Source organism: Populus euphratica, unplaced genomic scaffold, assembly GCF_000495115.2.
Source record: "Populus euphratica unplaced genomic scaffold, PopEup_1.0 scaffold52.1, whole genome shotgun sequence".
Taxonomy (NCBI): Eukaryota; Viridiplantae; Streptophyta; class Magnoliopsida; order Malpighiales; family Salicaceae; genus Populus; species Populus euphratica.
The window spans coordinates 67838-91834 of NW_011499933.1; the positions used below are offsets into that span (position 1 = coordinate 67838).

Here is a 23997-nt window from a genome sequence, read left to right on the forward strand (position 1 = left end):
CGAAATATGGCTTGTGGCTCGGCTCGCGACTCGGCTTGAGGCTTGGCTCGGCGCGGCTCAAATATGGCGCGCGTGTGGCTCACTCGTCTTCTTCCTCGGGGCGCGTGGGCTACAGTGATGAAATTTCAGACGGAGAGTGTGGTCCACCCCGTGCTCCGATTGATCTGATTTTTGCACCGTTGAGTTCGTATTGATGAGTTCTACACTTTGGAATGATCAAAACTTGTTTTTGACAACTTTGAAAATTCGGATATTTCCCAAAAATACCTCTGTTTTCTGACGAACGGGGCTCTGATACCAATTGTTGGTGGGAGAAACCACTTGTGGTGGCTTTGAAACACTCAGAGGGGATAAAACACACTCTTTTATTTCAAGAACAAAGCTTACAATAACATAAACAAAAGTTTACAACAACCCCTCTCTCTTTCTCTCTTTTTCTCTAGTGTTTCTCTCAATCTCTCCACACATAATTGCATAAGCTTAGCTATCTATTTATACATGAAATCAAAACAAGAAAATTCAACCTTCAAGTGTGAAGGCGGTTTTTGGCCGACGGTGTGAAAGCGGCCGGCGGCCGGTGGCTGGCGGCTGGCGGCTGGTCGGTTGGTGGCTGGGCGGTGACAGCTGGTGGCTGCCTTCCTTGACCTTCTGGATTGAGTTTACTTCAACAATTATCGATAAACATATCCGGACAAGCCTCGAATCAAAGAGACGAGAACTTCCAAAAGTGGAAGTCAGAGAGTTTCCCATCACAAATACCACGTGATGATGACGCGAAGAAGATGATGGATGAGAAGTTGTACAATTACGCAGAAGAAGACAAATTTGATGAATTATTTGGTGAACTGCGGCGTGTTTCATCAGCGGAACTATCATCCGTCATTTACACACAAGTTAGCCCCTCTGGAAATTCATTGCTTCATGTTTCAGCGAGGCATGGAAGTAAAGATGTGACAGAGCTCCTTCTTCAGCACTTTCCGCTTCTAATGACAAGGAAAAACTTCCACAAAGATACTGCACTTCATTTAGCAGCCAGAGCTGGACAGCTGGGAACTATTACAATTCTTATCAACAAGGCAAAAGGCCATGGAGAAGCCAGCGACTTTTCTAGTTTTTTGGAGATGAAGAATGATAGGGGAAACACTGCTTTACATGATGCAGTCATTAATCGTCACCAAGAAGTTGCCCGTTTTCTGGTTTCGGAAAGCTCGAAGCTTTTATATACTGAAAACAATGAACGTAAGTCTCCCTTGTATCTTGCAGTCGAGAATAGCACTGACAAGCCGAGTGATGAGAAGATGTTCACTATTCTTATGGATGCTATACCCGATGATGTTGATTTACTTAACAAGCTAGAAGGAAAGTCTCCTGTGCACGCCGCTATCCAAGGAAGAAAGACAGGTAAAATATTGATTTTTTTTTTATTTCTTCATATATTTTCCCTTGTAACATGCCAGTGTTTCTTTCATTATTTGATTGATTATTCATTTGTTTTAAATTAATTTCAGAAATATTGAAACAAATAGCGAAAGAAAAGCCAGGCCTTTTGCGCCGGAAAGATGAGAAGGGGGGGAATCCACTTCATTGTGCAGCATCCATGGGTTATGTTTGGGAAACTCAATTCCTGTTCGATAAATATCGTGATGGTGCAATCCAGCAAAACGATGAAGGCAACATGCCTATCCATGTTGCTAGCAAAAAGGACCATGTTGATGTAGTTGATGCATACATTTCCAATTGGACTGATGCAACAGAATTTCTCAACAGCAAAAGGCAGAACGTTCTTCATGTCGCCGCTGAGAGTGGAAGGCATCGAGTGGTGAAGTATATCCTACGAAATAAGAATCTGGAAGCACTTATAAATGAGAAGGATCTAGATGGAAATACACCTTTGCATTTAGCATCAAAGAATGGCCGCTCCATTGCAACATTTACTCTTGCGCGAAACTCTATGGTTATGAAATGCATAGCCAATGGCGAAAACTTGACACCATATGATGTTGCAGAGAAGCAATCTAAAATTGTGGGAGCAGAATACTCAGGTGAACCAATTCCGAACGGGAAGGTATGTTAAGTAATAATTGCAAAATTAAACTACTTCGGCTTGGATGAAAAGGCAGCAACTATTCGAATGCTATGCACATCGAATCAGTAGGCTTTTAGCTTAACAGTACTTCTTCAAAATAAAATTTCAAAGTTTTTTTTTCTTTTTTCCTTTTCCTTAAATAATATACATAAACATCTTTCTCCAAATATTCTTGGTGGGTTTTTTCGGTGTAGGACGACCAAGTTGATCAAAAGAGTGAAAACTATGGAGCGAAGCCACTAACAAAGGACAAATCAGATCATGGACTGGTATGCCTTTTTTCTTTCATTCGATCTTTTATGACATAACTAGTTCCATATTCTATTTTTCAGGTTCTTTTTCCTAAAATCATGCCTATAAAACATCTTTTGGTTTTTCAATGTAGGGAAACCAAGTTGATCAACATGAGAAAAGTGGAGGGAAGGGAAAACTAGATTATTATGGAGTTGTATGTATTCTCCTTCTCCTTCTCCTTTTGCTTCTTCTTGTTCTTCGACATCATCATCATCCTTCTTTCATTTTCTTTTTCTCAGAAAACTAGATGCATATTTAATTTTAAAGATTCCACAATATATGAAACAAATGAGCTTAGGTATGGCATTTGAGATAAATTACCGAAGGTACATATGATAATTTAATATTTGAATTTTAACTAACCCGGACACTTCTTAGCTAACTAAAAAGGAAAATTCTGAATACATATATTCTTTGTCAAGTAATTTATATATAGTTGGCTCATCTCTTTTTATCTGTTGTTGTCCAGATGATGACATTATCGATCTTACATTTCTTTGCTCGCCGTAACAAATCCAAAATAGAATATTTCCGAATTAAGAGCAGGCCTCTACCAAAAGAGGATATCAAGGGCAGGATCGATTGTCTTCTTGTTGTAGCCGTGCTTATCGCTGGTGTAACATTTTCTGGCATGCTCCAACTTCCTCGAAGTGCAGACCTGCCTGAAAGAGGACCTTCTAACATCACCACCACCACCACCGCCACCAATAGTACCCAAAACCAGGGCATATCAGCAAAAAATGAAGGCATTCTGAGGAATGTTTATATTTATTTTGACATGGTAGCCTTGAATGCCGCGGTCATGGCATCGATAATCCTTTGTTGGGCTCAACTATATGATGTCAAAGTAGCAGCACATGCAGTTTGGTTGGCATCAATATTAACAGGTGGTGCTATCTATTTGATGTGCCTAGCATTCGTCTTTGCTGTTGCTATTAATGTAGGGAACAGTTTTGCCTTCATCGTTGTCACCCTTGTCGTCGGAGGAGCGCTTTTTCTTGTCCAAACCGTGCTTTCTGCTCCATTGATTATTCCGCCGAATGCCAACCAAATCATTGAAAGAATTGCTTCACCATACCTCTATTTCGGGTTCTTCATCTGTTATTGTGTTTTTGAGTGGCTGCTTTTTAAATTTAGCAAACGCAGTAAGAACAAAGGGGAGCTACAATAAACAAAGTCTTCTTGATATGATGCTCTTCGGATCAATGGATTTTGTGTTTAATCATCGTAATAATTTCATTTTGTTGATTGTAACAATTATTTGATAGTTTTATATTTGTAATAATTTGAGTGTATTAATTTCTATGGAAATTTACGGCTCTTGGGTGAGCTTTTTCTTTGATGAATAAAATAAAAGAAATGCTTTCTCCTAATATAAGAAATTTTTTATCAAAATTAATGTGATACTATGTTAGCATTCCATGCAAAATTTAACAAACAATTCCTGTCCATGAGATGCACTTCCTTGATTTCAAGTTTAAAGAACAAAAAAAAATGTTTTCTTTATAATAAAAGATAAAAACTAAACAATAAACAAATACTTTATAAACAAGGAAGGGTCGGAAACTTCCACCGTTGCTGAATAAATTTTTAGCCTATACCTAGATCTTCCAATTTGTTAAGTTCTCTTTGCTTGAGCCGGTAGAAATTAAAGATTTTAAGCATTTGCGTGAGTATCTTACACTAATAGATGAGAATATGATTTAACCACATTATGTAAATGTCCTGAAATATTTTTTTATAGACTGATATAACAAGTATATGTTTAAGAAAAAGTCTAGTCGCACCATACTAAGTTAACATTTTAAAACTAAAATAAAAAGAGATTCAATCATTGGGTTAAGTTTAAATTTTTTTGAATAATTCTATAGGTAGTTTTTCAATAAAAAGCCACTTTTTTGTTTGTTATATTGTTGGATCTCCTAAAATTAAGCATCAAAATTATTGATTGGGGCCATTTTGTTATTTTTTTTAATTTTTTGGATTTGTTATTTTTATTTTGGATTATGTTTTAAATTCCTTAATATTTTTATAATTTAGGTTGCTTCCTAACAGAAATAGGTTTTCCTGATTTATTTAAAGGTCTTATAAATCTCTTGAAGTGGTAATCACCATGTACTTAAATTTTAAATAATAAAATTGTGAATTTAAAGTTCATATTTGTAATCATTTTTTCTCATTAAAATTTTTTTGTTTTTATGTTATTGATATTCTATTAGTTTCCTTCTGCGCTAGTTGGTACTAGAGACTAACAATCCTAAGTTTTATAATTCTTCTTGCCTGTTTCAATTTCATGGATAATTGTTAATTTATTGTGTGTTGCCAACAATCATAATATGAAGAGATCTTGGAGTAGTGTGTGGCCAAAGGGATAAGAAGTCTTCTATTTAGAAGAAAAATGTTCAAGAGCTTTTTTTGAAGTGTATTTAGAGACAGATCATAAGATTTGACTCAAGGTTAAAAGAGAAAGGGTAACAAAAATAGATCTAGGAGAGTGACCATGAGTTTTTAGCTAGTACCAAAAACCAAAATCATGATCAGATGAAAAACCTCATGAAATGAAAGAGATCAATTGTGAGGATTTTAGGTTTTTGTATCAAAATCCCTAATTTCATCAGAACTTTATAGGCAAAGAAATTTATAGACTAGTTGAAAGAAGTTAAGAGAGTTTTTTAATGTAAAAAGGTTCTTGAGTAGACACGAGTTAAGTTAATCACGTTGAATATCTACCTAGTGAGAATTGTTGAATAAGACATGAAAAAGACAAGAAAAATAAAAAATCAATGATTAAAACAAGATGAAGAAGAAGATGAGAGAGCTTTCCTCCTCCCAGATATTCCTAAATCCTATACTACAAGCTTTACATGCACAAGGAGGCAAGTCTATCATTGATTATATTAATAATTTCTACTAGTTAGTAGCTTTAAATGATTTGACAGAAATTAAAGAACAATTAGTGGCAAGGTGTCTAGGTGGTCTACAGAAGTCCATATAGGATGTACTATATATCTGGTATCTATAGATAGTTTTTTAGGCCTGTTAAAGGGTTTTAATAATTTAGAAGCAACAGATTGCTATGGCTGTTAACAAAATTTTTTGAGTAAGAATTTGCTAATAGATGCTTTAATATATGTGAGTAATCCTAAGTATGATAGTGACTTGGGTAATGATGGTGAGATTTTACATAGAGATGGTTATACAACTGTTATTATTAGAAAGAATTTGTTAACACTCAATGGTGATTTAAAAGATGATTCGTGGTGTCATAGTATTTTTCATTCTATGACCATTGCAAAGGAAAAGGTTTATGGCTTAATTATACACAATGTTAGTTGCTAGAACATAATATTTGTAAAAGTAATGAAAAAGTTTAAAATGATAATTGAAGATCATTTTAAGCAATATAAAATAGATATAGCTAAATAGAGACTCTAAAGTAATTATAGACCAACATTGCCTTATTTCATTTTTTATTGGACAAAAACATTTTAATAATCTAGTTTGCCTTGTTTCATTTTTTACTGGACAAAAACATTTTAATAATACTAGATGTGATATTGTTTTTATGGATATATGATACTTTCTATTAGAGAGGCCAAGGTATTTAATAGAAATATGATATGTTGTAACTTAATTTTTGACCCTTTATTATTATATATATTTTGAAAAATTAGAAAAACAAATCCAAAAATATGTTTTTTTAGTAATTTTAGTTAATTTTAATCATTTCATTATTTTTTTAATTTTTTTAATTTTTTGTATTAAAAAATCTTGAAAATCATAAAAATACAAAAAAAAAAGAAATACAAAAATAAAAAATATATCTAGATTTGAAATTGGATCAATAATCGAACATTATAAGCAAAAACGAGGATCAATAATATAATTGAGATTTGAATCAAAGAGAAAAATGAAGAAAATGGCTTATTTGATTTAATTTGACTAAAGTTAAAAGAAATTTAATGTTCAAGGATAATTTTGAAATAAATAGTCAAATCATAAATCATTAAAAGACTTAATTAAAGAAGAAAATCAAAATTGAGAGTTAGATTCATCAAAATTGCATAATTTTATAACCATGAATGAATTTTATAACCATGAATGAATTTGGAATATGTTAAATCTAAAGATCTAAAATTTAAAATTGATTCAATTAAGGAAACAATTAAAAAAAAAGATAGAGAGATTAAGGGATTTTAGGAAATGAATGACTAAATTGAAACTGGAAAGATCATTTAATTTAATTTAGGGTTTAAATTGAAAGAAATTTCAAAATTAAACATCTTAAAAAATTGAATGCCAAGGACTGTAATGAAAATGAATAAATATTTTAAGGACCAATTTAACCATTTATATAACTTCATTTTTGTTCTATTTGTTTTAATCAAGACAATTCAGTCCAATTGGTTCCAATTAAATTAAACTAACTTAATTCAATTCAATCTAATTTTTTTTAATCAATTCACTTTAGTCCAATTAAACCCCAAAATCCAACAATTAATTTTAGATTCTTTATTGGAATTCCAAGCAATTAACCTGAGATTGCAATCTCCCAAACCAAATTCTTGAGCAATTAAATTGAGGATTCCAGCAATTAAAATCCCACGATCCCACCTCCTCGATCCCAAAATACCTTCCCATATCTAAATCTTCAATCCCTTGGATTAAGTCCTGAAATCATTCTCACCAATCTAACATTTTCTCTCCATAAAGGGAACAAATACACAGCCACACTAACTAAAAAGGGGGCTCTCGGATTCAAACCAAAGAACCCTGAAAATCAAACCCATCCTCTTCATCAGCAATTCCCCTCCAGCAAGGCTCATGATCATCATAGCCTCCACTCTCTCTCCATTGCTAAACTAGCACTACTCACCATAACCTCCCTCTTCGCCACCAAAACATCCAACCCATCCTCTGATTCCAGAGAACTAGACCAATTTCTATAACAAAAACCATTGTTTATTCATCAACTCCAATACTAGAAGACCCAACACTCATAGCCTATCCTTCTTCCACAAAGCACTGGAACCAACAAAAACTCTCCATCATTATCATCTTCACCAATGGCCCCTGTCTTTTTCCTTATAACCTCCATCTTTGAACTAGCTAACAACCACCTAATCCTCCACATAAACTTTCTCCCATTCACCTGAAACAACGCCCTCGACTAACACACAACAACCAAGAAAACCAGTAGCCATGGCCAAAACCACAATCAACCTTAGCCTCTCCAATAAAAACCTTCACTGACTTTCTTCTCGATAAAAGCCCAATAGATAAAAGCCAAGAACCATAAACCCATTCTTTCACCCTCCATTAACCAAAAAGAGAGGCATCCATCCAAATCAACTGTTTCTTCTCCACCATAACCATTGCACCACGACCTATCTCCACCATCACAGACCAAACTCGTCTTTGCCCAAAAACCACTAGTCTTAAACCCCATACAAAATCCTAGCCACCGAAACATTGCCTAAATCAGCCACCATTCACCTCTCCCTCGCCACACCTTCTCTAGTAGCGCCATGAGAAGTTGAATATTTTTTTCACTTCTATGACAAACTACCCACACGACTAAGGCCATAACATAGTACCTCTATCTTGAACTACACTAACACTTTAACCCAAGACCATTAACCCTCAACCACCAAGACTTCCACATCTACCACCCCTTTCAGCTGATGAACAACAACCCAATTTCCCTTCCATTCTTCCACCCGAACCAACATAGTTGAACCAGTCACCACATGAAACCAACATCACCTTAACACCTAAGTCAGACCCGTATCCCTTCTCATCTTTGCAAGCGACCAACAGATTCTTAATCTTTCTCCCATTACCCACTGAAAATCCTAAAAAAATCAACATAATTTTTTTCTTTGTTTTACAGGGGGAGAAAAAACCAATAACAGAGGGAGAGAAGAAATAAACGGCCACTGATGTTAAGAAATGAGGTTTGATGGGCTTTATATACAGCGCGTGAACAACACACTTCTTCAAGCTAATTTCTACAGATAAGTCACGCATGTTCACACTCGCTTAACGGGTACCAGACTGATTTTTCAGCAATTCTGGTGTTTTTCCATCCCAAAAAGTCAATTTTAAATCTCCAATAAATATTTTTGTTATTTGTATGTTTAAATCTCATGTATGTTGATTCTTTTAGTTTTTTCAATTGTAAAAATCTAAATATTTTTTGTTGATATATTTTCATATAATAAATAAAACATATAAAAATAATTATTGTAATAATAATAGTTATAATATAAAAACCTAACAAAAATAATTGGGCCAAAATCCAATCCTATTAATACCCATAAAACTAATAATTGGGTCAAAAGCTTAACTTGCATCATCCGAATAAGATAACACTTGTTTATAACAACTTCAATGCAATCAATTTTTTTAGGGATAAGTGTTATTTTTGACAAGTCTTGTTTTAAAGGGATTGATGTTCAGATTTTAAAATTAAATATAGATTCTACCCACTTTTAGTAATTTTGATGATAATTGCTTTTTAAGACTTAACATCAACATCTTTAACAAGTTTTTTTATTTTTAGAGACTGATATTATTTTCATACTAATGTTATTTTCTGACATGTTTGAAAACTGATGTTATATTTTTTATAAAAATAATCAAAAAATAAAAAATAAAATAAAAAAGTTAAAAACACATAGTAATGATAATCTTTCACGAGAAAAGATGTTATAAGGGTGACATCGTTCTTTCCTTAAGTATAACTAACTCATTACCTGAATCTTTAGAACTAATAAATATTTTTAGAATCTCTAGTTTTCTCTAGTTACTAGGTGACAACTCCTAATTTTCCACGATATACATTTTAGCTCCTCGCCTGCGACATCTACCATGGTATGACATGATGCATGATGATAGAAAAAAATATGTGCACCTTAAACATTAAGAGGAAATGTATAATGTTGGTACTTATAAAAAGAAGGTGGGGACGAGAACTAAAAATAGAAAAACTATGTTGTCTTTATCACAGTTTATAGAAGAGATATTTGAAGAATAAATAGTGAATGCTCTAGTTCTGAGAAGTAGAATGGTTGGGGAACAGGAATGGTTGGGGAACAGGATGGTGTTGTTAAAAATCTTAAGAAAATACAAAGTGTGCTAGCAAAATTTATAGTTTTGATATCAAATAAGTTACCCCATGCATTGCCTTCTATGTGAGATATCTAACACTAGATTGACTTGAGTCCATGTTTTAGTCTCTCAACACACTAGCTTATAGACTTAATCTCAAGAAAGTCAAAGAGCTATAAAGGTTGGATATGGAGTTGTTAGATAAGGGTTACATTTAGAAAAGTATGAGTTTTTGTGCAATCTTAGCTCTTCCAGGCTTAAAAATTTATGATTTATGGTGTTTGTATATTGATAATTGAGTTATTAACCAAATCATAGTAAAATAAACATTTTCAATACCATAGCTAAATGACATGTTACATAAATTATCAAGTATTTTTGAAGATTGGTTTCAAAAGTGGTTACATATAAGAATCAAACTTGAAGATGAGAAGAGGAAAAACTTCAAAATACAACAAGAGTTATACAAATGGATGGTTATGCCATTTGGTCTATATAATGCCTCAACTTCATGATATTCATGTATCAGGTATTAAGGTCAGTCATAAATAGATTTATTATGGTTTATAGCCCTAATCTAGAGTCTTATTTAGAGCATTTAAATATTGTTTTGACACTTTAAAGAATAAACAACTATACATGAATAAAAAAAAATGTATGTTCTTTACTAGTACTGGTACTTTTTTTAGGCTTTATTGTGTTTGTTAAAGGGGTTTAAGATTATCCATCTAAGATTTCTATAATTATGGAGTGGCTGACTCTAATAAGCGTTCATAATGTTCAAAGCTTTTATAGACTTGTATTTTTTTAGGAGATTCATCTGAAATTTCAATTCTATTATTGCACATATTATGAAGTGTCTAAAAAAGTATCTTTAAGTGGACAAATAAAGCCAAACCCAGCTTTTAGTTAATGAAATAGAGGATTACTAAAGCTTTTTAACATTTTTAGATTTGGAAAAACTATTTTACATAAACTTAATGTATTTGGGTTAAGCGTTGAGGGAGTTCTTAGCCAAGATGAGCAAACAATTCAATGAGAAGTTATCTAGCTCAAAGAGAAACCACTCATGTATGATATGGAGTTTTATACTATTATTCAAAGTCTTAAATATTGCGATATTACCTAATGAAAAAGGAGTTTATCCTAATCACAGATCATGAAGCTCTTAAACATATGAATGAGTAGCATAACTTAAGTCGTCAAGTTATAAAATGGGTGTCATTTTTACAAGAGTTCACTTTTTGCTAAGGCACCACTTAGGTAACTTAAACAAAGTGGTTGATATCCTCAATATGTGAGTTATTCTACTCAGTACTATATATACCTAAGTGACAAGATTTAATGCTTTCAAGAAGCTATATTCAAGAAACTCATCATTTAGACAGATTTATGTTGAGTTGACAAAGAAGGTAAACAATATAACTTTATACTTATGAATGGTTATCTATTTCATGATTTGTAGCTTTATATCCTAAATTTCTCCTTATAGAAACATATCATATGTGAATTGCATTGAGGGACATTTTAAGCTGGATAAGACATTGACCTTAATGTTTGCAAATTATTAGTAGTCTAAGTTGTCTGACAATATATCTATTTTTATAACGAGATGTGTTGTTTCTCAGAGGTTTAAAGAAGCCTTAACAAATGTTGGATTTTCTACTTCATTACCTAGTTCTTGATACTTTGTGGTTGGATGTCAATATAGATTTTATGTTAGGTCTATCATGTACCTAATAAGCCATGGATTTTATTTTAATTGTTGTGGATAAGTTCTTAAAGATGATTGTTTCGCAACCTGTTGAAAGACCATGGATGCAACATGAAAAGCCTACCTCTACTTCAACAAGGTGATTTGTTTACATGACATTCCTATGTTTATTATTTCATACAAAAATTTGAAGTTTATGAGTAACTTTTGGAAGAGTTTATAGAGTAAGATAGGAACTAAACTAAACTTTGATAGAGCATATCATTCATAGGTACATTGGCAGATGAAGGTGTTTAACCTAGGGGTGAGTAAAAAAATTAAAAAACAGATTAAATTGAGAAAACTAGAAAAAAATAATCGAAAAAACCAAATAGTAAAAAAAAACTTATTAAACCGATTAAAATTTTTAAAAAACTGACCAATTTAATTTCAGTTTTATAAGCTTGAAACCCAAAAAACCAAACCAAATCCAAACTGAAAAAATACCAAAAATAATTGAGCTAAACTAGAAAAAAATCGAGTCAAATTAGAAAAATCGAGCCAAACCAAAAAAACTAAGCCAAACCAAACCGAACCAGTTAGCTTGAACAGGTTTTCATTATAAAAACCAAAACAAAACTGGTCGGTTTGAACTAGTTTTGGTTCGGTTTTAGTTTTAAAAAATCAGTTTAGTTATTTTTTTTTATAAAAACCAAACTGAACTGAAAATGATCTTCCCTAGTTTAACCAAAGCCTTGGTAACTTACTATAAAGTTTAGATGGAGATAAGCCAAAATAGTGAGATCTGACCTTTTTACAAGTAGAGTTTGCGTGTAATAGATCTTGAAATTGGACTACCCAACTAAGTCCATTTGAGATCATCTATAGACAAAACACTTTTAGAGTGTTGGAGTTATATCACTGTTCTAGAGTGTCCAAGATGATAGTATGGCATATTACTTACATAATATTCATAACCAAGTCAGTAAGACAATCTCTAATAGAAATGTCAAGTATAAAAGCCCTGGTTAGTACTCATCGTAGGAGAGTGGTGTTTGAGGTTAGTGATCTAGTATAGGTGATGTTTACTCGTAAGGTGTAAGGTGTTACATAAGTTAAATAAAAATGCTTATAAACTTCACCTTCCTAGCCAACTGAATACTTTTGATGTCTTTAATGTTTAACACATGTCCTCTATTAGGTTAATAATTAAAGTTGATCTTGAAGAGATGTCAAGATTTATAGTATTTTCCTCCTTTAAAAGTTGTTGGGATCACCATCAAAGATTTATGGGATTTTGCTCAAACACCATTGTCAAAGATTGACATATATTTACCACTCAAAGATATTTATCAACGTCTCTTCAATATCGAATGTATTACCCTAATTCCATTAGATCCTATAAAATCACCATTTTCTAAGTGGTAAAATTCAAATGAAAAATGTGAATATCATAATGGGATTCTCAGCTACTAATAAAAAATTACAAGTATCAAGTCTAAAAGCTTGTAACCAATGGACAAGTTAAGTTTGTGAAGGATAATGGTACCTACTACATTGTTATTAGACCATCCTCAACATATCAAGTGATTGAAAATGCTAGCGAGACATATATTGATAGAGAAGTTGATCTAAGAAGGGTGTTGCATTGTCAATTATTTTTGTTATAGAACTTTGTTGTTCGTTTCTTTTTTTTTTCATGTTTGTTAGGGCCACATCCTATCTCTTAATGAAATATGCACTTTTTTTATATCTTTTTTGTTCTGAAATCAATAGATGTTTAGCATTTTTATTGTTGACCATGAAAAAAAAATGATTAAACCCCAAGGTGAACTAAATAAAATGCTAACTTATTGACCCTTATGATTTATTCCATGGCTCATTCAATTGAAAACCAACAAAACTTTTACAAAAGTGGCAAGGCAAAAAAATAAAAATCTAAAGATTGAGGATCAAATTAGAAAATATAATATTTGGTAAATTGGGATTTAATGATGAAATTGAAAACAAATAAAACTTCTTCAAAAAGGCCAATACTAAAAATGAAAAACAAAATAGAGACTAAAGTTGAAATACTAACAACCAAGAGGGAAAAATAGTGATTTTTAGGGAAGGAGAGAGAAAATAAAAGGGAAAAAAGTCTCACCGACAACAAACCAAACCATCACCAGATACACGCATCAAACCAACATGAAGAGGACACTATAACGCTTCAAAAGACATGACAAAAGGATATTTTTGGAGGTCGAGAGGCACAACATGTGCCAATTAAAGAGCGCAAATGCCTCCCATATACCCTAGGGTGTGCTACACGCGCACTTCTTTTTTTCTATTAAATTTAGCTAAATACAAAAATGTCTCTAAGCTGACTTTCTAATTAAAAAAATCATTATGAAAACCAAAAATACCCTTTGACTTTAGGTTTTTTTTGTGTTTTGAGGGTATTTTTATCATTTAACTTTGCATTTTAATTATTTGTTATTGATTATATTTGGTCACATGTCAAATTGACTCTTTGCTTAAATTATAATAACAAAAAAATCATTGTAAAAATACAAAAATACCTTTTAACACTAGATTTAAATGTTTTGCTTTTAAAGGTATTATGATTGTTTTACTATGAGATCAAGATGAAAAAAAAAACTTATTTATTCCTAGTTAATATGAAAATGACAAATGATCATGTTAAAGATTTTAATCCTAATTGATTATATTCTGAACCTTGATTGTTGTTTACTATCATTATTAATCCTTGTAACATTTTAGTGATGTATAAGAGCAATTCATTTGACTAATTCCTAGAAACTGTTTTATGTTTTCTATTTTCTTAATTGAAAGAATAGATGGAAAATCAAAAGCATAAACAATAAATGGCCAAAATCGAGTGAGTAAATTGATGCTAAGATTGAGTTGAACGAGATCAAATGTTAGCGTATTGGTATAGGATTCTCGGAAAAATTAGAACATGCAAACCAAGGCTTGGCCTAGCGGTGGAAGGGGCTTGTCTCCTTCCACTGCACCTGGGTTCGAGCCTTGGCGTGCACGCCTGTCACCCCCGCGGTGCCTTACATGCCTACTGGGTTTGCAGGGTATTCAGTGGGTCGTGGGGATTAGTCGTGGTGCGCGCAAGCTGGCCCGGACACCCCATGTAAATCAAAAAAAAAAAAAAAAGATAGAAGCGTCCAAGGCCATTGGATTTCAGAACAAAAGGGTTTTCATTAATGAACTTGGAAATATTTATTTATTTATTTATTTATTTTGTGATAAGAAATATCATTAAACTAGTTTGTGTGGGTCAATCAATACTAAAATAAGATCAAAGTAAAGTGAAAAAGAAGAAGGAGAAGAATAAAATTAATTGATATAATCAAGAGGTAAGATAGGAAAAGAATAAAGTTACAAACTTGTGCAATTCAAGCTGTGTGCACCCAAAACATACATTAATCTTGTATATTCAATTAACATTTACAATTTTACAAGTCAAGAATCCATGTTTTTTATATAATCATGCGGTATATATAATTAAGAAAAAAAACTCTCATTCAAGTATAAGCTTTTTTCTTCATCTATTTAAAATATTAAATCGGGATTTCACCGCAATATATTTGGTTCATGTAACTTTCAAACGACAAAAAAAAAAGAAGAGAGAGTTAAGGTTGTTGTAGTGTGTGTGTATATATATATATATCATCCTTCTTTATTGTAAAACTATGTGAATCATTAAAACTAATATATGAATTATTAAATTTAATTTTTAAAATTAGAAAAAATATCCACTATATATGTTTTAAAAAAATATTATAAAATTCAATTTTGCTCTTAAAATCCTAGTAACATTCCCCTTAATATTGAGATACCATGTAAGGTTGTAGTAGTTATTTTTTTTTAAAGTGTGTTTTATTTGGAAATATATTAAAAAAATATTTTTAAAAAAATTATTTTAATATCAACATATTAAAATATTCAAAAATATTAAAGAATGAATTTAAAACAAAAATAAATTTGGATTTTTTTCAAAAGTATAGTGCCACAGTAAAAATAAACACCTCTAAAAAAAGTCTTAAAATATACAAAAAGTTTTGGAACTCAAAGGAAAAATACGCAGCATTAAATTTTCAAGTGGTTTGCAAGATTTTATAAAAATCCAAGTGTTAATGTATTCTACCTCTAATACACACACACACACATATATATTCATTCAAGTTAAGAATAAGCACAATCGTCTAGGCTTTTTCCTGTTCCGGGACATTTTCCCCTTTTCCTTTTCTTGTCCTAGATGATGCTCTAACCATGGCCATTTGCTTTCTCTGTTGCCATGTTCCACGCAGAACAAATGGGTGGAGTCTTTGAGTACTCAAAGTATATCCACGCATGTGAAATCAAAGTTACCTCACATCACTATATATTCTACTGGAATGCTTCCCAGTTATTCAAATAGAAACCCATTCAAGTACAAACTCTCTTTCCTTTTCTTTTGCAATGTATCCCGTAGAAATAAACATACAAGAAAATTTGACCACAAGAAATGATGATCAAAATGTATTGATGGATCGTTTCTTGTATGAATATGTGAAAGAGGACAACATTGTGACCTTTAAGAGCTGTGTTCAGAAACATTCGCCAGATAAGCTAGTGACTCCCTCTGGGAATTCACTACTTCATGTAGCCGTCAGCTATGGAAGTGATAAAATTGCAGATTATCTGGCAGAAGAGTTTCCTTCGCTAATCACCAGTCGAAACGACCAGGATGACACAATCCTTCATGTTGCTGCCAGGGAAGGAAGGCTTAGTAATACAATTAAAACTCTGGTCGGATCGAATCCCAGCTTGGTGATGTTGGAAAATAGAAAAGGAAACATTCCTTTGCATGATGCAGTGATCAGGGGTAAAAAAGAAGCTGTCGCGTGGCTGGTATGCAAAGATCCAGGAGCGGCCTATTACAACAACAATACACAAAAGTCTCCATTGTACCTGGCTGTTGAGAGTGGCCATAAGAATGGGATTCTTGATGATCTCCTGAATATCGAAGCTTGCTCTGGCGCACTCCAAAAAGGAAAGTCCCCTGTTCATGCAGCCATCGAGCAACGTAACAAAGGTGATCACAATGTGTATCTATACTCGTTAGAAAATGATTTACATAAAAAACAATTCTTGCAAATATATCATCGTTATGTTCAATGGAAACTAATTCTTTTGATTTTCAGATATATTGGAAAAAATTGGAAAGGCAAAGCCAGAGCTATTACGTTTCAAAGACGAAGAGTTGGGAAATTCCCTCCATTATGCATCATCCATGGGTTATCTGGATGGAGTTCGCTTCCTACTACAGAAGTTTCCATATGGAGCAAATGAAAGAGACCAAGAAGGAAACTATCCTATCCATCTTGCATGCAAAAATGATTCTGTTGATCTAGTAAAGGAATTTATGAAAGTCTTCCCATATCCAAAAGAGTTCCTCAATGCAAAGGGGCAGAACATTCTCCATGTAGCAGCTGAAAATGGACAAGGCAAAGTGGTTAGGCACATACTCAAACTGGATCAGAAGCTCATCGAACCACTGCTAAATGGCATTGATGAGGATGGAAACACACCTTTGCATTTGGCAACACAGTCAGGCCAATCCAATGCTGCATTTGCTCTAGTGCGCGACAAAAGAGTTGAGCGTTCAATTGTCAACAATGCAAACAAGACACCGTATGATATTGCTGAAGAACAATCTAAAATAGCTGTGAATCAATATGAAAAAACAGATGAAATGGTACACTAGTTGATCATCATTTAGCAAGATCTACGAAAGTATATATTTTAGGAGAATAATTGGTTTAATATTTTTGTATCTGTGCTAATTACTAGTTGTTGCCAGCTTGCTGAGGAACGAAAGCAGTTTGATTCAAAGAACAACACCCCTGCTGACGGTACCCAGGTATAAGAGTTCAAATGATATGTTCTTCGCTTACATTTTAGATATTTTGGGTAAAGATATGTACTCGATAATACAAGAATATTTTATCAAGTAATGGAAACAATCAAGCAAGATCAAGAGACGAAAAAAATTCAAGATTTAACACCTAACCGTTTAAGGTTTTTGAGTATAATGATGTCATGTGATTTGAACAATTATCATTTATGCATTTCTTCATGATTTCTATTTTCAGAGACAGGACAAAGCAGTTGATCCAAAGAAGCAACATAAAAAGAAACCCTCGAAGGATTACAAATTGGTAGATTATTATGGAGCGGTATTGTTTCTTTTCTTCTTTCCTATACTTTTGGGTTTTGATCTTTTCGGTTTCCGGAAGAGGTAAGACTTTAAGAAAGAAAAAAGATGGCTGTGTCTTGGTTTAAAAGTGGTGCTGAGCTACATGCTTAACTTGTATTCTATAGTATTCAAAATTCTGAAACCATTCCAGAATTTTGATATCTGGCGTCCCCAAAAAGGCATTTCAAGGCCAGATGCTTTTGGATAATCTTCAAAGTGCGAAAAACTAAAAAAAAAAACATTAAGTTTTTTCTCCTTGCTATGCAGATGACAACATTATCGATCCTATACTTCCACGCCCGCCCCAAAAAATCCCTACAACAGCCTTTCAGTAGTTCTCAAGGCAAGCCACCAAGGAAAGAGGAAACAAAGAGCAGGATAGAGAATCTTCTTGTGGTAGCAGTGCTTGTTGCTGGTGTAACCTTTTCTGGTGCTATACAATTGCCACAGCTAAAGAATATCAGTAACTCAAGTGAACATCATCATGACTTTAACGTCACTAGCACTGTCTTCCATAACAACACTGCCTTCGACAGTCCTACTGGTTCATCCCTTCTGGATGGCTATTTATGTCTTGATGTGTGGGCTTTGAATACCTCTGTGGTGGCTGCTATAATCCTTCTTTGGACGAACTTGAATGATGTCAAATTTGCACCATTTGTCGTTTGGTTTTCATCCTTAATGGTTGGTGGAGCTATTTACATGATGTGCTTGGCGTTCTTTTTTGCTGTGAGCATAGCATTAGGTGGATCCGATTATGGAGTGTTAGCAATCATCATTATTGTGGTGGGGGTTGTGTTTTTCCTTGCTCAAACATTGCTTTATATTCAATGGATTCTTCCACCATCTGTCAACCAAATTCTTGAAGGAATGCTCTCGTATCATGTCTACTTCCTCTCGTTTCTCTTTCTATTCTACAGTTGGAGGTGGCTGCCTGATAAACTCTCTGAGCTCAAGAGAGGGAGAACAAGCAAAGAGAGCAATTCAGGTTGATCTTCAATAGATGCCAGGATTTCTGGGATTCTCCTCCTCTAAAAGTTGTTGGGATCAGTAAGACTATTAGCAATGATGAATCGAATGTGGCTGTACTACTTTCCTTTATTCAAAGCAAGTTCGTTGATTGTCCAAGAAATGCTATACTAATGCCAGTGGCTTTAAATATAGCTGAGAAGCTTTTTCTTCGGCTCTCATGTTGGAGATGTTTTGATTTTAACAGATTCAAACCGTGGGACCAAATTGTTATATGGTTGATAATTGAGCCATTGATAGCAAAATTCAATAGGATGGGGACTGACTTGTGAAATCCGTTATAGTTGGGGGGCTGATTTGTAGTTATCCCTATTGAAGTGAATGGAGACAACAATTTCTCAGAGCAACGAAAATGTATATTTGCTTCGTGAGAAAATGATAGCTACAGCGATCATGTTGGATATATATTTATTATATTTGATTTTTATTGAATGCTTTAAAAGATATATTTTTGTATTATATAAATAGCTGAGAATTTTAAAAAAATATAATCACTAAAATAACATATAGTAATAAAAATAAAATTAAAATGAGAATAAAAAATCCTACAACAAAAATTAAATTATTATAAAAATCAAAACTTAACTAATTAAGCTATACCTCTCAACAAAAAAAAATTCTGATACATTTCTTTCTTATTTAAATTTTATTTTGACCTAAATATTTCATAGCTTTTCCTTTAGAGCAGCAGCAAAATGTCGAAATTGTAAAACAATTAGGAGAAAAGGAATAGCAAGGAATTCAACAGAAATAATGTATAAAAAAGAACAACATGTTATTCAATAGAAATTTAGTTGCCTTAGTGTTGCTGCCCAGGATCGAACTGGGGACCTTTAGTGTGTAAGACTAACGTGATAACCACTACACCACAGCAACTTGATGCTTAAAGAACAATATATGTTAGTGATATTGTGAAATTGTTAGCTAACGAGTGACAAATGCCCTTTAAACACGGAAAAAACCGTAACAGATCGAAAGTGAAACCTTGAAGACTAAGAGAACAATAATCATTTGATTCTTTGTGTGATTTAAGCCCTTAAGATTCTTAAAAATCTTGGGCTTTCTTAGGTATTTTTTTTTTAATTGGTGAAATTAGTCCATGTGGTTTGGGTTGAAGAAGTATTAATAACGAAGGGAAAAAATGGCCAGTGTCATGAGGAGTTGCATACAATCAATATTAAAATTATTGAATTGTGTGATAGGAATGGTTGGCATAGCAATGATGTTGTATGCAGTTTGGCTTATTAGAGTGTGGCAAAGAGAAATTGGTGATTTTCCATTTTTTGATGATGACGACGACTTTAGTCCATGGTATGCATTTCTTTCTTGTTTTTGTGAGTTTTTGGTTAGTGGGTTTTTGGTTTTATGTGTTTTTGGTTCATGGGTCAGTGTTAGAATTGTAAAAAGACGCTTTCTTTTGGTTGTGGAATGTGGGTTTTGTTTGGCTGGTGAGGAAAGTATTTGAATTTTAGGATTGGTTTGTTTGATGTTCCTTTGGGTTTGGTATTTAATGTTTTAGTCTCGTTTTAATGTTTGATTAGTTGCTAAATTGGTTGATTTATTTGTTAATTGGATGATGCTTGGGTGGATGGAAAGCTGGAAAAAGAGGAGCTTTAGAAAGTTGAGGACTGATTTTCTATTGTTTGAAAAGAGAGGAGCCTGGCTGTGATTTTCTCTTAATGCCATTACTTTTTGAGAGGGGGAGGTGTGATTGGCCTAACTGGTTTTGCTTGTGGGTGGAACATCATTGAGGCAGAAGTCTGTCAATATTTGCATCTTCTTTGCTTGCCTCTATTTTTTGAATTGCACGTGTATTAAATTTGAAAAGGTAGTTTGCTTCTATCTAACATAGAGCGGGCTTCTGATCTTTTCAAGTGGGCCATTTATCTTTAAAACTTTTCGGTTTGTGATTTATGTACATTTTCTATTTGCTTTTAACATTTTCATCAAGTTGCTGGACACCCAATGAAAAGCATAGGAAATTGAAGTTTGGAAGATTTTGGTCATGCTATTTTGCTTGTGATAGCATGAAACTTGAGTCTCTTTGATTAAGTATTCAGTTTAATGGAGGTTTTTATTTCTCTATTGCCAAATTGGTAATTCAATTTTTTGATTTATTACCTAACCTTTCCCATAATGCTATTAACAATCAAGAAGAACTTTATTTTCATGGCTTCTATAGAGTTGTTACAAATTTTGTAATTCTACAGTCAAAGCCATACTCTGGTTTGTATTGCAGGAGAATTAATAATGACAAAACTTTGTTATTAATGAAGCTGCTTCTTTGAATGGAGATAAAATAATTGATTTTGGTTGGTGTTTGATCATTGATTTGTGATGTTAGTTGAAACAAGAGTTATAAGGGGGCATGGGCTGTTTTCACTTTTGATTTTAAAGTAATTGTCTGTACGCGGCTGGTTAGAGCTTATTTAACTCATAGTCAGTGAATGAATGGTGTATGGTTGTTTGCTGCTTTCTTGCCTGATTATCTTTAAAGCAATGTCTTCATAAAATGCAGGTTCATTTACACATTTCTTGGCCTAGGTGTGACTTTGTCCATGATCACATGCTTAGGTCATATTGCTGCTGAAACTGCAAATGGTTGCTGCCTTTATCTAGTATCCTTTCCTCGAAGCAGTTAAATAAGTATCTACATTCCCTTCTTTATTAGTTTTTTTGTTTAATTATTCTAATAAATATTGGTTTATAGCCCCATACATTACCTTTTAGCATCTGATCAGCATGATAATTTCAGTTTGATTTCGTTGAACTAACCATGTGGTTTAGTTATACCCATATTTCATCACGGTGAATAAGATTTTGAATTCGTACAATCAAATTCTGTTTTCAAAATTGTTGTTTACTTGAGAAGCACAACTTTGTTCATTCATGGAGCTTGAGTTTCTTAGAATGCAAGACCTTTTTGGCCAATTTTGACCTTAACAGGATTCAGTATATGTTGTTTGTATTCTTACTCCTCATGCTGGAGGCTGGAGTTACAGCTGATGTATTTTTAAACCGTGACTGGGAAGAGGTATGCTACTATGACCAAAAACTCAATTTGATTATCACCTTATGGTTTTGTGGTTACAAGTTACCATAAGTCCTTACTGAGAATTTATATGGTTACCACTCCATTTTGCCCGACTTGGCGCCAGGACTTCCCAAAAGACCCAAGTGGGAGCTTTGATCAGTTCAAAGGTTTCATCAGATCAAGCTTTGAACTCTGCAAATGGATAGGCTTATCAATTGTGTCTGTGCAGGTCTCTCTCTCCCAGTCTCCTTCCTCTATCTCATTTTCCTTGCATCTCGTTGACAAGGGAATTGGAGTGGGGTGTGATAATGAACTTATTTGAATAATTCAAAGCTTGTGAAATGTGGAAAACATTTGAGCATTACAAATAATTTCATAACATGTAAGTTTGATGATAAATTAGTTCTAGACCATCAATCAGTTCATGTTAGCATACCTGTTCGAAACCACTGTTAGCTGTTCCAAGACCGCATCCCTTGGCTTGCCTTTGTGTTGTGTATCCTCTTGATTCACATACTATGTTTTTATTTGATTCATCTCTAACTCTTTTCTGTTTAAGCTATTCCCTGCATGCCTCAAGTCTTGAATTTAAGCAGCAATATTGTATTCCTATATGAAAAATGATAATTTAACTCTAGGTTTTACAAGTCTTGCTTTATTAATATTTTCTAGTATTCACATACTCGAAATTGTGAATCACCTGTGCCTTCAAATTTGCAGGGACTGTCTTTTCTAGTAGCAATGATACTCAAAGCTGTTGGGCCCCATCCATGTTATGACAGTGATGATGATTATGCTTCAGATAGGGTTCCACTCCTGAAGGATGTTGTTCACCCACCTCCTTATGTTGTTGTTAACCCTGTCACTGGATCTAGAAATGATGCGTGGAGTATAAGGATTAACGAGAAGGTAGAGATGCTTAATTATTTTGGCATTCATGTTACTGTCAATCAAGAACTTCTCATATCCACAACCACCATTATGCACCATGCTCCCCACCCACACACCTTTTGTCCCTCCAACTTAGTCCGTCTCTTATTCTTACTAGGATGGTCTTTGTTCTGCATTGCAAACCAGAAAATCATCTCAGCAAACTTCGTTTAGTTATTAGCTTATATTGGCTATACACTCATAGTTGTCCTGCCATAACTCTATTGACTGGTAACTAGTAATACAAGTGGTGGTTGTGGTTACATAAAACCCTTTTATGCGTTCTGGCTGACCTCTGCTCTAGAAACTTTATTTGCTCCATCAAGTTTCCTTCAAATTTGCAACCAGACCTTTTCAGCTCACCCTCCTTTTTGTGGTCTATCCAGTTGATGGGCTTGATCAAAAATTGATTCGAGATAATAAAAAACGTCAGTGCAAAATATATCTAAGCTAGCAATTTCCATGTTTTCCCTTGTTTTCTGGGTCACCTTCTAGATATTAAATTTTCTGCTCAAAATCATATCCGGATTCCTGACCGTTGAACTTCTGCTTACAATTTGATAATTACTAGTTAGTTGAATATAATACATGGTCTAGCCGCTCTTGAACAACATGGTGGCTGCATGATTATCTTGTAATAAAAGATAATTTATTCCTGAAGGTTCGCCATTAATCAGTCTAATCATCATTTGGAATCAAATCAATTTTTCCATTTCCTTCTGTTCTTAATGTTTACACATGCTATGAGAAGAAGAAAACAATCCAAAAATACGAGTGGCTTGATGTTTTCATCAGCAACATCTCTGTATCTATTTATATGATTGGTGTTCTTTCCGATCCTGAATCAGGCAAACAGGTGATAGCTTTCACAAGGATGGGAACTTGCATTTGGAAGATTGGAAGTGCAATGTCACAACCAGCTTATATCATCTGATGTCCAAGAGCTTGTACAAGTGCTGAAGCTTTCGAGAAGGAAAAGGCTCTGTGGATGTGCCGTCAGTACATACAGGATTTTTTCTACTTTTGTACCCAACCTTGTGCAATTAACGCCATATAATGTAATAAAAATCTTCTCCTTCAAGTGATGAATTCTTTGTTGTTTAATTAAAATCTGGTGTACAGATTTTCCATGTATGTTGTAATAGCAATAGTGATAACATCTCTATCTAGAGGTTCCATCATCGGTAGGTTTCAAGCAGCCTTCATTTTCAATAATACTTGTTCTCATTTTGCATCATCGCCATCAAGAGTATGCGCATGATGTTTGCTGGTGCTGTCACACACTTCTGTGTACCTGAAAGAATTGGAAACTGATGTAGCAGCACTACAACTGTGAGTTTATCATCTAATCAATTCTGGCTGACGCAACTGAACTTAAATAATAGGAATCAAATCTATATAAATTAAATTTTGGAAGAATGGATCAAACATATACCTTAATCTGGGGTTTTATTGTTGAATAATTCTCTAAAATAGGTCTGAAGCAAATCTTTTAAAAAATAAAAATAATTATAATTATAATTCAAATAGAACAATAACATAAACCAGATAATCGAGCT

The 23997-nt window shown here is 33.5% G+C and overlaps 3 protein-coding genes and 1 non-coding gene across 6 annotated transcripts; 3 read left to right on the forward strand and 1 right to left on the reverse strand.

Annotated features, from left to right (window-relative positions):
• The first annotated feature begins 675 nt into the window (after nucleotides 1-675).
• LOC105136196 (ankyrin repeat-containing protein At5g02620-like) lies at nucleotides 676-3669 on the forward strand. The gene is made up of 5 exons (XM_011041433.1): nucleotides 676-1401; nucleotides 1509-2065; nucleotides 2281-2355; nucleotides 2472-2534; nucleotides 2850-3669. Exons 1-5 carry the CDS (start codon nucleotides 783-785, stop codon nucleotides 3549-3551), a joined length of 2016 nt encoding a protein of 671 aa, XP_011039735.1. The 5' UTR covers nucleotides 676-782; the 3' UTR covers nucleotides 3552-3669.
• An 11950-nt stretch (nucleotides 3670-15619) lies between these two features.
• On the forward strand, nucleotides 15620-18627 carry LOC105136200 (uncharacterized). 2 transcript variants are annotated; one of them, XM_011041436.1, is made up of 5 exons: nucleotides 15620-16281; nucleotides 16391-16944; nucleotides 17050-17109; nucleotides 17342-17425; nucleotides 17713-18627. In XM_011041436.1, exons 1-5 carry the CDS (start codon nucleotides 15666-15668, stop codon nucleotides 18436-18438), a joined length of 2040 nt encoding a protein of 679 aa, XP_011039738.1. In that variant the 5' UTR covers nucleotides 15620-15665; the 3' UTR covers nucleotides 18439-18627. The 2 variants fall into 2 exon arrangements, with proteins under 2 accessions (XP_011039738.1, XP_011039739.1); XM_011041437.1 differs by having other exon boundaries at nucleotides 17348-17425.
• Nucleotides 18628-19277: 650 nt separating this feature from the next.
• Nucleotides 19278-19350, reverse strand: TRNAV-UAC (transfer RNA valine (anticodon UAC)). Its single transcript has one exon. It is a non-coding gene; the product is annotated as a tRNA-Val (tRNA).
• A 66-nt stretch (nucleotides 19351-19416) lies between these two features.
• LOC105136201 (tetraspanin-19) lies at nucleotides 19417-23607 on the forward strand. Of its 2 annotated transcripts, none has more exons than XM_011041439.1 (6): nucleotides 19417-19785; nucleotides 20993-21092; nucleotides 21428-21508; nucleotides 21633-21737; nucleotides 22229-22417; nucleotides 23278-23598. In XM_011041439.1, the coding sequence occupies exons 1-6, from the start codon at nucleotides 19616-19618 to the stop codon at nucleotides 23296-23298; spliced, it is 666 nt and encodes a 221-aa protein (XP_011039741.1). In that variant the 5' UTR covers nucleotides 19417-19615; the 3' UTR covers nucleotides 23299-23598. The 2 variants fall into 2 exon arrangements, with proteins under 2 accessions (XP_011039741.1, XP_011039742.1); XM_011041440.1 differs by having other exon boundaries at nucleotides 19421-19785; nucleotides 23287-23607.
• Nucleotides 23608-23997: the final 390 nt, after the last annotated feature.